At 33.3% G+C, this 16,901-nt stretch overlaps 1 protein-coding gene across 2 annotated transcripts in view; it reads left to right on the top strand.

Annotated features, from left to right (window-relative positions):
- The window catches only part of CCDC178 (coiled-coil domain containing 178), a 506,700-nt gene that overhangs the window by 457,564 nt on the left and 32,235 nt on the right, over positions 1-16,901 (top strand). For both annotated transcript variants that reach the window (XM_012506252.2, XM_030810102.1), the window contains exons 22-23: positions 3,066-3,137; positions 11,435-11,569. In XM_012506252.2, the coding sequence (XP_012361706.1) occupies positions 3,066-3,137; positions 11,435-11,569 (207 nt within the window). The remainder of the gene's footprint in view (positions 1-3,065; positions 3,138-11,434; positions 11,570-16,901) is intronic.

Consider the following 16,901-nt stretch of genomic DNA (forward strand, 5'->3'; position numbering starts at 1 on the left):
CTATAAAACTTGTGTCCCAGTTTAAGATTGCTTTCTTCCAGAGAGAATTTGCACTAGTTTCTTCTGCAAGCCAAGGGGAAAACAAAAACTTAGGAGTCCTCAGCTCTACTCTAGGCTTAGAGAGTATACATGCAGAGATCATTCACTTACCTGGAATTGGTGGCTACTCACTACTCAAGTTTCACTCATGGTTCTCCACATTCTCTCGTGGGAATTTCTTATGTGTTCTAAACCCATCAATGCAATAAAAATATTTGTATAAAGAATGGATTTTGTTTTAAAATTAAAGCAGTCTTCAGAGTGTCTAGTGAACTCAGTCTTTTTCATAATTTTTCATTACATTTTGCCTATTCTCAAAATACATGGAATAAATTAACTAGGCCAAAAAACTCAAAACCCTATCTAAAATGTTGTATCTCTATTGTTAGAAACAGTGCAAAAACAAAAATATCTTCCTATATTAAGAATGAGTATTTTATATTGAATCCAGTTTAGAACTATACTTGTTCCTTGCATGAGACAATTAAGGTTCAAATGACACTAAGTCACATAGCCCAGTAATACCTAGATCTGCTTAGATTTTCAAATATCCAGTGATCCTTCCTTCTACTACTACCATCATAAATTTCCAGAATGTGGTAGAACATCTGTAGTTTCCTTAATATGAGTCAATAGTATTCCATTTATACTAATCATTGCTACTTATGTTCTTTTTAGATTCTTTGAGTTATCTTGAGTTTAGTTCACAATGTTTTCTGAAAGAATGATACTAGTTACTAATGTATAAAAAGCATTGTTTTGTTATAAATATATTTGATAATATTTGTCATAACCTGGATTTAATTATATATACCAGTGCAAGCCAGCAGATGAATTTGTAAATTTTGGGCATCTGTGACAATTTGCACTACTTTTCAGATTTTCTTCTTACTCTTGCCATTCTTCTAGTGCTAGAACAATTCTAGATCACTAACAAGAAGCTAAGACAGTAATAGGGTCATAAGAGTTTTGCATTCTAAATGAAGCTTATACTTTCTGACTCATGATTTTTATAGCTGTAGACTAGTTTCCACACTTAGGCTGTCCCGCATTGCATGATTGTGTGGTGTATTTTATTTACATTTGCAGTTGAATTTTTGCAAATTGTTTAAAACAAATAATTTCATAAGCATTTATGTTTACTTGTGTGTAAAAGAAATAAAAATGCTGGGGGTATTTATAATGAAATTTGATGTTTTAAAAGTAAAAATATACTATATTTCTTCTTGAAATTTTGAAATAAACCAATGAGCTCTATAATTAATCTTTTTCAAATAATGTTTTTATTGTGAATTAATTTTAGGTAAATGTAATTTTTAAAGCATTTTCTTGATTTTTTGCATTAAAATAAGTGGGTCTCAAAAGACTATAAAGATATACTGTGGATAATCATCAGAGAAAATTGCTCAACCTCAGCTCATAAATGAAAACCAAAAGTGCCAGCTTAGACCATTTATTTGGCCACATTTTAAAATCAAGGGACTTAATTACTTTTGGGCAAAAGACTGACAAGCAGGCAAGAAAGTGTATGCTTCAAAAATATGTTCATCTCTATGTTTGACAGTATAATCTTTCATATTTAGCTGTCATATAATTCTATTTTCAACCATTTTTGAACAATTATTCATTTGAGAAAAGTTAGATTTTTATTGTGAGGGTAATTTTATTATATAATTTTGTTTTATTCTTGGTTTAATAATTTTTTCAATCATAGGGAACAATAATTTTAGAATCAATCATATACATTCGTTCATTTATTTCTTATTGAACTGTTCATGGGATTTCAGTGTGAATTTTAGCAACTTAAGCAAAATATATAAACTACTGTCTTTACACATTTTTATCAAAATCTACCAGAATGCAATAATTTTATTTCAGAACCAAATTATCAAACTAAGAAGGTTTTAAGTTTTGCAGGTTGTTACTACTATTAAATATGAAAAAAAGATGAATTATTATCTGTTATATGTAATAGTGTGTATTATAAAGTATACAAAGAAATACATTTGCATATTCATATAAAAGGATAGACTTGATTTTTACCTATTCAGTACAAAAATTAATAGTGTCTGTGTAGATCAGCTTTCTCTCTGTCATACCAAGGTTTTATATATTAGCAGAGATCCAAATGCAGAATTATCAAATATATTATTTTTATATAATTAGAGTAATTAAATAATTCTTCTTTAATTTTCTTAAATGCCAGCTCCAAAATTGGGAGTGCACGTGGATCTTATTTTTCTTAAGTACATCTAAGTAGTTAATAAAAGATATTTCCAGAAATGAGCTTTGTGATCTTTAACACTAGTCTGTGGAATGGATTTGGTAATAAAGAAATATCTCATTACTTTTGATATTTGTATATTGTACATGTATAGCTTGGTAACTGAGTACTATAAATAGCTCAGTATTAACTGGAATTTTTATATCTGTCATTCCTGCCCTGCCAAAAATCTGTGGAGTAGTTTATAATTGCTATTGTTTGGGTTATTACAATAAACAGAATTGATAAGGCTTATGCTATTTGCCTTGTGAGCTGCACTTCACATCACTCTGTTGAATTAAAATTGCGTGCACATACCTTCACTTATCAGTTTTATCTATCTGTCAGAAATTGAGAAACACAGTATGCTTTCAGTATGTGAAACCTTACAACAAGCAAATTGAAATTATAACCATTATTTGAATATTCTAGTGCAAATAAATGAATGTACTTGTGCTATTATCTATCTACCTTCTTTCTATCTAAAATAAATTCCTATAGGAAAAAGTCATTATTTTTTCCAGATGGCCTTTATCATATTTTGTCAAATCTTTAAATATGATTTTAATTAGATTACCTAAGGTGCAAATGCAAATCTACAGGATAGAGCATTTTTTTCTCTTCTTTGTCAAATGTGAATAAATCTTAGAGCTGCTTCTACAGTTGGACTATTTGTTTGACTGTGTTTGTAGATAGGAAATACAGACTTCTGAAATGCCTTCATCTTCTCCCAAAATATTATTCATAATATTTCTATTCTTAGGTTGCAGGCTTCTTACCTAAGAAACTTCCAAACTCTCTGCCAATTATATCAGATGAACTCTCAAATTTTCAGGTACCTGTGATGAATTAATCCATGCATACATGTGCATCTTTCAGAAATACTGTAACCTCTAACAATTGTCACACATTGTCACCACCATGTACCTACTCCCAATTCTCACTCCAGTGTACTGAGAAGTGATTTTTTTTTAGATCTTATTTTTTAGAGGAGTTTTGGGGTTTACAGCAAAATGGAGTGGAAGGTACAGAGAGTTTCTGAATACCCCCTTTCCACACACCTGCATAGCCTCCTCCATTATCAACAACCCATGCCAGGTGGTACATTTGTTACAACTGATGAACCTATACTGACACATCATCATCACTCCAAGTTCATACTTTAGGGTTCACTCTTGGTGTTGTACATTCTATGCGTTTGGGCGAATGTATAATGCATGTATCTGCCATTGTGGTATCATACAAAATATTTTCACCGCCGTAAAAACCCTGTGTGCTCTGCTAATTTATCCTGGAAGGTAATTTTTACTTCAAAAATTTGGAATTGTTCCACACTTTTCATACTTGTCATACATGTTGTATTGATAAAGGTTGTTTAGTGCAATGATTCTGTTAATTTCCTGTTTGGATTCTGTATCTAATGGATTTTCATGTTACATGTGGAGAAATTCTATGTTCTTTTCAACTACCAGTTGAAACTTAATCTTTATAAATTCCAGTTTTTATAAAGATGTTTTTCATCAAAAAAATATAAATAAGGTATTTTCAAAAATCTCTTTCACAGATTTGAATCCAGCAGTTATATGTTTTCACAAATCCAGAATGAACAAATCATTATTCATAGACAAAGAACTGTGAGTGCTGTTCATGCACTGTCTACCCTGCCAGTTACTATCATCTTTGTATTCTAAAGGACTTTTTGTTTTCAGTATTGACTGGTCTTTGTTTCCTGGCAAAACAATTTATAGTTCATTTTCAGATAACTATACATATGGTATTTGTATTTTAATTAAAAAGACTGTTGTTATGTCTGATTCTTATAAGAAGAAATTCATTATAAGGACACTTCTCATTTCCTTGAAACGTTCCCTTTCTTTTTTTCCAGGGTTCTTAAATTGCAAAAGCCAGTTAAATGATGTGCTTTGGGGAGTTAATTTTTGGTACCATATGTCTCTAAAAATGATTTAATTTTATCTAAAGTATGTTTTCAATGATATTTATGTTCTGTAAGACACAGACACAATTTAAGGAATTTTTAAGGAAAAAACATACTAGTCATTATTTCAACACATTAGCATATGATACGTGTATAAGCTGACAAAAATATCTGTTTATTAAGGTTAATATATTTTTAATAGCTGAGCTCTATGGTTACCTTTTGAAACTAGCAAATTCAAATTCTCATGAAAATATTTTACATATGGCAATCTTTAATTTCATATGAAATAAGTTATGAAGTCACTAACCAACAACTGTGTTAATTGTATGAGTGGGATGAAGGAAAATACCAACAATTTTATAAGGCAGCTAAAAGTAGTAATTTTTTCCTTAATGATATAAACTTAGTATTTCAGATATTTTGTTTATTATAGGTAAGATCACATTTAGTGGGTATATAACAAAAATACTGTACAGAAAGCCATTTTTGTATTTTGGGAGATGGTCAAGTATAATAGAATACTCTTAACAAACAAATCATAATAAATTCTCTGAAAGTAAATCATTCTAAGCCACAAAATGTGGAGAATGCCTTTCTTGCAGAGATGTCACCTTAACATAGGTTTTGCTCTTTAATGAAACAGATAAGCATGCAGTAAGTTACAGAGTTACATATAAACTATAAGTAAATAAACAAGTTTCTAATAAATTTCTGTGTAACTTTACCAGCTTTGTAAATCCTGACATTTTCTATATTTGTTTTGCATGTTTAAACCAGTATAGACGCATTCAAAATCCTCAGTCTGCCTCTTCCTATTATTATTCCCCTCCTTTCTTGTGGTTAATTAACCTTTTGTGTTTACCATTCCAATTTTTTAATGCCATTTTTACATAGTAATAAAATTAAAACAAAAAGTATTATTTGTAAGTTTTTTTGTTTCTCTAACATACATACCACCTGCAATTTTAATGTGTATTTTATTTTATTTTTTAGAGACAGGGTCTAACTATGTTGCTTAAGATGGTTTCAAATTCTTGAGCTCAAGCAATCGTCTTTGCCTTGGCCTCCCAAAGTGTTGGGATTACAGACATGAGCCACCACATACAGCCAGTGTGTTTATTTTAAATGCCGTGGTTTAGGGTATGAACATACCATAATGTATGTTTCATTACTTCAAAGACAATTAGATTGTTTCCAAATTTTTACTATAGCAAGTCTAGAGTATGTAGCTTTAAGTATAATTGCTGGATCAAAGGGAAAGTACAACTTCATTTTTAATACGAAACAGTAAATTGTTCTCCAAAGTTTTTGTATCAAATTATACACAAATTTGAACAGCATATGAGTTTAATTTTTTCACATCTTTACCAAGATTTGATATTGATAGATTTTGTTAGTATTTGACAATATGATGAGTTTGAATTTTATTTATTCATATCCTACTATTAAAGTTGAACACCTTTTCAAATGTTTTCAGGCCAAATAGCTTTCCTTTTATGTGAACTGCCTATGTGTATAATTTGCCCATGCTTTTCTGGTATACTGTTTCTATTTTTATTATTGACTTATAGGGGCTTTTTATATGTTAAAGAAATTAATCCTTGTCTGCTGTGTTATTAAAGTCTTCTCTAAACCTGCAGCTTATATGGTTCTCTGTTGAAATTTAACTTAAAGAATTAAATGTGGTTAGATTTGTCCATTTTTTCCATTAGAAGTTATCATTTTAATTTTTATTTAAAAATTCTTCCTTTCCTCAAAGCCATAAAGTGATGTCATGTTTTTTAAAAAATTGTTAAAGATTAACTTTCCTCATTTCAATCTACTTTACTTCGATTTTCTTTATGTTGTGAGTTAAGGATCTCATTTTATTTTATTTTGCATGGAGCTAGCCAATTATTAGCCATCCTTTCCACACTGATTTGTAGTGATAGCTCTGTCATATGTTACATTTTATATGCATGTGTCTGTTACTCAGTTCTCTTTGCTGATCAAATGCTCTGTTTGGATGATCCCAATATTACTACTAATTCCTACAGCTTTAAAATAAATTATATATATCACATGTCAAATTTTTCAGGCTTGTTCTCTTGTTTCACAGTTGTCTCATTACATATTCTCAGTCCTTTATTCTTCCATGTGAATTTTAGATCAACTTTCATGAAACCTGATGAGATTGTAGACTACTTTGTGGAAAACTGATTTGTCTATGACGCTCTTTTCTCATATATGACCACATTATACCTCCAGATTTATTCAGTCTTTGTTCTTCAAAATATTTTGTAACTTTCTTTATAAAATCTTGCCCATTTTTTAATAGATATAAACCTAAGTACCTTTCATTTCATTTTATGGTAATAAATAGGATTTTTCTATTATAATTCAAAATTGGTCATATTGATTTATAAAAATGGGCCGGGCACGGCAGTTCATGCCTGTAATCCCAGCACTTTGGGAGGCTGAGGCGGGCAGATCACCTGAGGTTAGGAGTTCAAGGCCAGCCTGCCCAATATGGAAAAACCCTGTCTCTACTAAAAATACAAAAATCAGCCCAGCATGGTGGGGGGTCGCCTGTAATCCCAGCTACTCGGGAGGCTGAGACAGGAGAATCGTTTGAACCCAGGAAGCAACGTTGCAGCGAACTGAGATCTCACCATTACACTCCAACCTGGGTGACAGAACAAGACTCTGTCTCAAAAAAAAAAAGTTATTAATTTTTCAGTGCAGATATTATAGGCAGAAAGTTCCTAAACCCTCATCACCTCCACTTGTTGTTTTGTAGAGCATCTTGGATTTCTCATATAGACAATTTTTTTCTCTTTTTTTTTTTTATTTTTTTTTTAGATGGAGTCCGCTCTGTCTCCCAGGCTAGAGAGGAATGGCATGATCTCTGCTCACTGCAGCCTCCGCCTCCCTGGTTCAAACGATTTTCCTGTCTCAGTCTCCTGAGTAGCTGGGCCTATAGGCGACCACCACTGTGCCTGGCTAATTTTGTATTTTTAGTAAAGACGGGGTTTCACCATATTAGGCTGGTCTCGAACTCCTGACCTCAGGTGATCCACCCGCCTCGGCCTCCCAAAGTGCTGGGATTACGGGTGTGAGCCACCGTGCCCGGCCTTTTTTCTAACTCTTATAGCTATCTTTTGTCCTTCTGCTTTTTTATTGTTTTGACAAGAATCTGCAATACAATTTTAAAAAGGGGTATTGATTTCTGATATCCTTACTTTATTTTGCCCGACATCCACAGGAAGATTTCTGAAGTTTATTTAGTAAAATGTTTGATGGAAGTTTTTGGTTTATACCCTTTATCAGGTAAACTTTTATCAGTTCAAGTTGGGTCCATTTTAATAAACATTTATCGAGTGATCACTGTCTGCTGATATCTTAAGATGGGTTTTTTTCATAATCACTTTCCTAAAATAATTGTTGTCATAGCTATTTGATATAATCAATCATTCTTTGCAGCATCTTAGTTGTTTTTCCTTAAATATTCTTTTGAATAGTCTTTTTGTCTTTCATGTGCAAATGTGTTTGTGTGCATATGTTATTTTATTGGATACTGGTTCTTCTCGCTTTAAGATTGCTTTTAATTCTTCCTTTTCCTGGTTCTTGTTCTTCCATAGGCCTATTAGCTATTGATTTCCCTGCAAAAACAAAAAACAAAAAAAAACTCTTTTTTGAGATATTACCCTTTCTTAGTTGATCCTTAAAAACTTCTCTGTTTAAGAGGCTTCAGTTAACACGTGAATATGGATAAATTCAAGGCCTTTATGGCTACCTTAAGCTAGAATACAGACAACTGAATAAAAATAGACACTGCATACAGCTGCTTCTCCTCATTTGACTTGTGGCTGTAGAAAACATTACTATTCAGTTTGCTTTGTTTACACATGCTGAAGTGCTCCCACTTGTAAAATTTACCTTGTTGTTAAGGAATTCCTCTACAGCTCATCTTTTCCTTACTTGCTTTTTGTCATATTTGTGGCTACTCTAATAGTATTAATTTATTATTTTCTTTGACAAACAAATCTTTGTTCATAGGTGTAGTTCCAAGTATCCTAGGATCTCTTGGGGGAAATGATAAGGTATTCTGAGAGCTAAGCTGGCTCCAAATAACTACAGCCTTGGAATAAGAAAAATACTAGAGAAAATTAAAGTGGTATTTTGCTGTAGGTGACTTTTCACTGAGATATCTGATTCCACTCAGTAAGGGTGAGAGTTCATCCTACAGCCGTTTCTTTGAAAATCGTTTATTTCTGGCTTATTGCTGTGAACTTTTCTTGTCTTAATAGTCTATTGTCCAATTTTTGTACAAGGTAGGCTCCCATTTGTTGTTGTCTTAAAAATTCCAAATTACAACGAACTAGTAAAGTAAGGTCTGAGGTAGACAATAATTTGAAAACCTATGCTATGTGATAAGGTTTTATCATGCACTTCTTAATAATGTCTAACAAGCATATCTAGATGTTCATTTTGCATCACAGCCTATTTTCCAGGAAACTCTGTGGCAAAGGTCTACGGAACCCTTGGGTGTTTCTTGCAGTCTTTATGACTATCCTTAATCTAGAAGTGACTGCTAAAATATCAGAGACAGAAAGAGAAAAGCCATTGAACTTTAACTGATATGGCATCATGGTTAATAACTTAAACTTTAAGTTAGACAGAAGTGAATAACCTAAAGCAAGTTAACCTCTTTAAAATATAGATTTCTCAGCTGTAAACTGGGGTTAATCAAAGAAGCTATCTCAACAGGCCCACTGTGAATACAATCAACCTAGGAACTGTGTTGTTTAAATAAGTCACATTGACAAGAATTGAGAAAGTTGACAGATTATTTGTCTTTGTTAAGAAAATAGCAAAAATCTAATCTCTTCAGAGCCTCCACCCACAACAGACAATTTATAGTTAAGTGTCATTTAGCAAATTGTATTCATCTATAAGATTATGGCCCCTTCATTCAGGATGTTTACCTCAGCAAAAAAAATATATTTAGGTAGTATATAAAGAACTATACTTCAATATGTGTTTCAAAATATATTTCCACATCTAATTTCAGAAATGAGATATTCTGTTAGTAAAACTGATTGATAATTTTAGTTTTTAAGCAAGTAAAATTTCCTTCACACTCATTTCATTTTTGCCCTTTAAAAAAATCTGTAAACTGCAAGGTCATATTTTAATAATAAAGACCAGTATAAAAATCACACAAATTTCAGACATATATATGCTATGAAATTATTTTCAGGAATATTTGTCATGGTTCTTTTCTTCTGTTATTAATGTTTACTTGACACTAAATGTCAGCTTCTTTAGCCTTGTCCACTGTTTCAAATTGAAGTAATTTCTAATTTAAATATACATGTGCTCTGCATCTTATTGTTAAAGCAAATTTAATTAATATTATTTAAATCATCGATGCATACATTAGGTAATGCAGGGTCAGTGCTACCTCCTATGGATCATTCCTGAACCCCCAATACCCAGACCCTTCCCCTGTCCCTGAACAATAATTACAGTCTTAATATGACTCTTTATGTAGTTGTGAACATACACAATGAACTAAACTTTTCAAATGTCTTAATGAGTATATCAAGATACAGCATACCTCCCCGCATTGACTGTCAGGCTTGGCTTATACTAAAGAAAACACAATTTTTTTTAAGTTTGACAAAATTTCTCTTCAAATAATAATGCTAAGTTTTAATTTAATAGCCCAAATTATCTGAAATGCCAATAAACTGGTTCTGGACAATGTAATTCAGCATTTAGTAAGCTGAAATACCTATAGTTTTCAAAGTCTTTTCTTCTTCCTAATCAACTAACCAAAAATAGAGGCTTTATTTTCCTGGGAACCAAACATAAATACCTATGTGTTATTTATAACAATGCGTAATGAGGATAATGATGATAAACAATTTACATGCAACACCAAGTATTTAGTTAAGTGAATTGTTTTATTAAAATATATATACAAAAGAGTTCCCAAATTTTACATACACTCCTTATTGATGTTTTACAGAGGATCCTGCGTATGTAACCCATCAAATAGCCACATTTTTAACATGTTTTTACTCGGTATGAGGAAGTATTTAATATAAAAATTGTGTTTGATATTAAATGTTTGGATGTGAATTTTGTTTTTCCATTCTGCAAAATATGCTAAAAATGAACTGATATCAGCAATTATCCACATTCCCAAAACCAAGAGTTTTCAGTGACAGAATATATTATATTGTATAAACATATGATATATACATTCATTATAAATATATAATATAAGCATTCATTATAAATGTTTGGGATTTTTAAGAAACAGTTTTTACTGTTAATTTTATGTTTATCCCTTTGAAAATGCCTTAATATAATAATTCTGTATGGCATGCCTACAGTAACTGTTGAAGGGCAAATGTACATTGTTTTGATAAAACGTCCACTGTTTTCTGTTGGTTTTTATATTAAATTTCCAAATGATCTAGCATATGTCATAGGTGAATTCTTTCTTTTTCTGTACAGATCCCGTATTAAACATGTCACTTCTTAACACCGCGTCCACTATGCTTTAGTGCAGTGAGATGTTTCCATGTCACATGGTCAGAGGGAGGTAGATTAATAGGGAGTTCTAGCTGGAAATTTCTTCCTTGTTATTGTTCTCCCTCAGCAGTTGATGGCTAAGTTAATTCTCTTTAGTTTTGTCATGCTCTAAAGCACACATTGCCAAGCAATGGTAAGATTTATGAGGAAAAAAAGCAGTGATGGTGTCCATCAAAGTCTTAAAGTTGCATTTTTAAACTTTGGCTTGACCTGATGTGCCATTCAAAACGGCTTCAAAAGATGATTTTTTTCAAGAAAGGTTCAATATGTCCCGAGGCTATCGGTTTTGAGTTAAACTGGGTGAAGTAGAAATATTTTACTCATCAGCTTTGCAGTCACAGAGTTTGCCTCAGCTAGAACAAAACTGCTGAGGCATTTAGAGAAAATTAACCCCCCATCCTGGCGGCCAGATGTGACTGGTTTCTGATGAATGCACATGAGTGGGCTGAAAAATCAAGAGACTGTGAAATTCCTGTCAGGTCCGTGCAGTGCAGAATGGGCTATTGACTGCTTTCTATATTTCCCTCCATCATTCTTCTTGAACACTGCCATTAATTTCCTCTCCTCCTCTGACTTGTGTTTTCTCCCCTCCCTCTTCCCTTTAGCTCTGTCAGCTGCAGAGAAGGATGCACAGGCTGTGGCAGGAGCACTTCAAACTGGTGGTCCTCTTCAGCCAGATGAGGCTGGCCAACTTCCAGACAGACTCTCAGGAGAGTATTCAGAAAATATTAGCTGTGCAGGTAGGTGACTGCAGGGAAGTAGGAAAGATCATTCTGATCTAGATTGAAAAGCAAATGATGGGTAGTGTGATGATGCATTAAAACCATATCCCATCAGAGTTTTATAAATTTTTAACCTCTTTAATAAACTGGAATTGCATGAAGGATGAATTCAGTAAGTTAGCACATATACCATGCATACTTTGGGAGAAAAGGGAGATTGGACTTATTTCTCACAAACCTCAGAACTGATTTTTATAAATACATTTGGTATAAATAATGTTTTTTTCAAATCTTCAGGCTTTGCAGATGTCATCCAGCTGTTTAAAAGATGTTGACACAAGATACCTTGTGCTGCTTTTGTGCAAAATCCACTTCAGTGAAAATAACCCTCTTATGTTTACTTAGTTTAATTGTTGTCTTTCCTTTTCTATTTTTCAAGAGGCTCATCCTAAGCAGATTTGGAAATGACTTTATTTGAAAGATAAGCAGCTTGAGACTAGAAAGTAGCTGTGGTTCTAGATGCATGTGAGATTTTATTCCTTGTTTCAGTAAAAACATTTAGCAGATACATTGTTTCATTTTAAGAATGATATATTTTAGAAACCCACATTAAATATGTGAAGATAATTTGTAAATATTACTTAGACTTTTAAAAAATTAATGTTTTACCATATCACATGTTACTACCTGCATAAAACATGACCTCCCAAAGAAAAACACATACTACCTTGTTCTATTAAGTAACAAAAACTAGAATGCCTGTTCTATGAAAAACAAAAACATAAAATCACATTTTTCAATAATATGAAATGAATGCTGAACCCTAAACCAAATCTTTTTCTAAACATTTTATTATATATGCACTTCATATTGCTTTTAACTCAAGTAAAGAAGATTTTGCAAAGCACTTGAAAAGCTATGAAGCGATTTCAAATTTCATTTTTGCTGCTGTCTAGTTTTTGGTATTTTCTTCTGAGGACTGTGTGTGCGTGCGCTTTATATATGGGTTGTATTGATAATGGGTTATAACAAAAAAATTAAAATAACAGAAGAAAAAGGAAGACTTTGAAAGGCAGTGCTTAACACATGTAGATTTAATAGAAATTTATGTACAAACTTGAGTACAAACTACAATTGCATTATTTTAGAAGTCAGGAGCATCTTGTTTTCCTTAAGTCTGTTAAAATGTAACACATTATATGGTGGCTGGAACCTGTGAATCTCTTTTAAATATTTAAAGGTAATCTGCATGTTCTAATTAGTATCTTAGAAAAATCTATATTTTTGTCCAAATGTATGTAAAAATCTACAAATGATAAATTCTCACTGTGAATTATTATGTCTTTTCAAATATTAAAAATGTCATTAGAAATTATTTGAATATCAGTAAAGTGATTCTCTAATTCATACCTTTCAATAATCCTTGTTTTAATTTTTATGAGAATTTCACCAACATATTGTTTACCAAACTTGATTTTAAATTACTTATTTGTATGGCTATTACATAACAGTGGAAATGAAGGGATAGGATAGGATAAGTAGGGAAACTCAACTACTCAGCATCTAGAGACACAGCAGCAAGGTTGGATTGTATTTGGGGAACGTGAGCAGCATAAATTAGTGCCTTATTTTCTTATCTATTGGAGATGGCTTCCATTTAGAATATTTCAATTTTGGCTTTTAATAAAAATGTGAAAATACAATTTTCAAAATCTTGCCACAAAACAGTGGAAATATGCAAACCTCTGGCAAAAAAAAATCAAGTCTACAACCTTCAGCATGGTACACAACAATCTTCATGATCCAGCTCGTGCTAATATTCCCAGCTTCATCTTCTCTCTGCTTCAGTTCTTTAATATGTTTCAGCCACTCCAAAATTCTCACTAATTAAGAAACTTGCCGTGAAACTCATTCTTCTTCTTTTGTGCTTATACTCTTCCCTGTTTCTGCAATACTCATTTTTATCTTGCCTGTTTAAAAACACCTGATCAAGCTACCATTGACTTTCTTCACAGAATTAGAAAAAAACTACTTTAAATTTCATATGGCACCAAAAAATAGCCTGTAGAGCCAAGACAATCCTAAGCAAAAAGAACAAAACTGGAGGCATTGTGCTACTTGACTTCAAACTATACTGCAAGGCTACAATAACCAAAGCAGCATGGTACTGGTACCAAAACAGATAAATAGACCAGTGGAACAGAACAGAGACCTCAGAAATAACACCACACATCTACAACCATCTGATCTTTGACAAACCTCAGAAAAACAAGCAATGGGGAAAGGATTCCCTATTTAATAAATGGTGCTGGGAAAACTGGCTAGTCATATGCAGAAAACTGAAACTGGACCCCTTCCTTACACCTTATACAAAAATTAGCTCAAGATGGATTGAAGATTTAAATGTAAAAGCCAAAGCCATAAAACCCCTTAGAGAAAACCTAGGCAATACCATCCATGGCATAGGCATGGGCAAATACTTCATTACTAAAACACCAAAACCAATTTCAAAAAAAGCCAAAATTGGCAAATGGGATCTAATTAAACTAAAGAGCTTCTGCACAGCAAAAGAAACTAGCATCAGAGTGAAGAGGCAACCTATAAAATGGGAAAAAAAGTTTGTGATCTACCCATCAGACAAAGGTCTAATATCCAGAATCCACAAGGAACTGAAACAAATTAACAAGAAAAAACAACCTGATGAAAATGTGGGCAAAGGATATGAACAGACAGTTCTCAAAAGATGACATTTATGTGGCCAACAAACATATTTAAAAAGCTCATCATCACTGATCATTAGAGAAATGCAAATCCAAACCACAATGAGATACCATCTCAAGTCAGTCAGAATGACGATTATTAAAAAGTCAAGAAACAATAGATACTGGCGAGGCTGTGGAGAAATAGGAATGCTTTTACATTTTTGATGGGAGTGCAAATTAGCTCAGCCATTGTGGATGACATTGTGGCAATTCCTCAAGGATCTAGAACTGGAAATACCATTTGACCCAGCAATCCCATTACTGGGTATATACCCAAAGGATTATAAATCATTCTACTATAAAGACATATTCACACGTATGTTTCTTGCAGCACTATTTACAATAGCAAAGACTTGGAACCAGCCCAAATGGCCATCAGTGACAGACTGGATAAAGAAAATGTGGCACATATACACCATGGAATACTATGCAGCCATAAAAAAGAATGAGATCATGTCCTTTGCAGGGACATGGATGAAGCTGGAAGCCATCATTCTCAGCAAACTAACACAGGAACAGAAAACCAAACACCGCGTGTTATCACTCATAAGTGGGAGCTGAACAATGAGAACTCATGGACACAGGGAGGGGGACAACACAAACCAGGGCCTGTAGTGGGGTGGGGGGGAAGGGGAGGGAGAGCATTAGGACAAATACCTAATGCACGCAGGGCTTAAAACCTAGATGATGGGTTGACAGGTGCAGCAAAGCACCATGGCACATGTATACCTATGTAACAAACCTGAACATTTTGCACATGTATCCCAGACCTTAAAGTAAAATAAAAATAAATACATAAATAATAAAATATAAATAAATAAAACCACCTGACCCGATTCAATCACTTCCTCTACAAAATGATTCTGAGTCCTTCCCCAACCTTTCTGTGCAAGATGAATTAAATTCTACCTTACTTGTACCCTGTACATACCCACAAACCACAATTGTATTTTCAGCAGCTAACCACTCCTACATGATGCTTGTCCTCCTTCCTGGAGGATTCTAAGTTCCTTCAGGCCTTTATACCATCAGTGAAATCCTTTCAATTCTCCCTGGGTTGTATTTTAAGGTGTATTGTAGCAAGGCCACTAGGGGGCTTGATAATACCCTATGTCTGTCTTGTTTTCACTTATATCCAATTGTTTTAAAGGAAAACATGCTAGAGTGACAGTATATTTGTGGACTGAATCTGCAGGTATCAATGTATACAACGTGATCCAACAGGACTAAAAATTGCATAACAGACCAGATGCTATTGGTTTTCATTTTCCTGTGGCTTAGTATCTTGATTCCTTTAAGTGCCAATGTCAGGGGGGTCTAAATAATGTTTCATATCCTGAAGGTAGTATTAAAATGATGCCATAAGATTTTAGTGAACTATTCAATGTGAAAATCATTTGATGAAGGTTTTGAAAAGTAAATTGTATATAACCAATATTGAGGAAAAGCAATTCAAAAATCAGTTAAACAGAAAAAAAGAAATTTTGTTTTATCCTTGGCCTTGGAACAATTCCTTACAAGGCCACACAAAGGCGTGACTGGCAGATCTACAGTTGGCAGAAAACCAGGTGGGCCAGATAAGCTTTTGAATTATATGATCAAGCAGAAACCAATAAGATGAGTTATAACTGGAACAAAGAATTGGCGTATTTGACTTTGAAGCTCTTTATATGAAAAAGATTTAGGGATTTCAGTTGACCACAATTTTAATATGAGCCAAAGTGAGCTACTATAAACTTGGAACCAAAGGCCTGTTCCAGCTAGTAATCACAAACAACTTCTTGACTCTGACAGTGTATGGCATATTGTATATGAGGTCCTAACTTCATGTCAGAGCTCTTACAAAGTACTATTATCATTTCCATTCTCCTCCCATTATTTTTTATTTTTACTTAATCTTGTGATATTTATTACCTTTTTGGCATGTTATTTGGAAAAAAGACTGAGCATTAACAAATCATTTAAATGAGAGAGTGAAGAAGCTACAGCATATGAATGTGGTCTTAGACTGAGTAAGCAGAGGCATTTTTGTCTGGAAGGAGGTAAGTCCCATAAGATAAATTGCACTTTTTCTTACATTGAATATATCTGCAGTATTTTATACAAGTTTGGGAAGCATAATTTAAGGGTCATATTGACACACCAGAGAGCAGCAATATAAGAAAGATTAAAGAGTTGGAGAAATATAAAAAAAAGTTGGAATGTTTAAACATGAAAGACAAAGGCTTTGGAAGGACAAACATCTGAAGGACTGCAAGTAAGGGTTGGTATATGTAGTTTGTGGAGCTCTAGAAGCCAACACTGGGAACAAATCATGGGAGAGGTTGGAAAGTGTGTTTAAGGTCAATAGGAATAAATTTTATAACAAGTATTTCTGTCCAAGCGTGCACTTCTGGTGTTCAGAGGTTAAATAAACAGGCCAGGTGCATTAGGGAAGATGTTACTGTGGTGATTGAGGGGAAGCAAATGGGCTGGGGGTCAGTCCAGAGGGCACCTCCTCAGGGATGTGCTCCCCCTAGTAGGTTCCCATGACCTCTTTGTGCAAATATCTGTGTGTGTGTCTGTGCCTTCTCACCCACTAGTATGTG

Source organism: Nomascus leucogenys, chromosome 4 (genome assembly GCF_006542625.1).
Source record: "Nomascus leucogenys isolate Asia chromosome 4, Asia_NLE_v1, whole genome shotgun sequence".
In the NCBI taxonomy this organism is placed as follows: Eukaryota; Metazoa; Chordata; class Mammalia; order Primates; family Hylobatidae; genus Nomascus; species Nomascus leucogenys.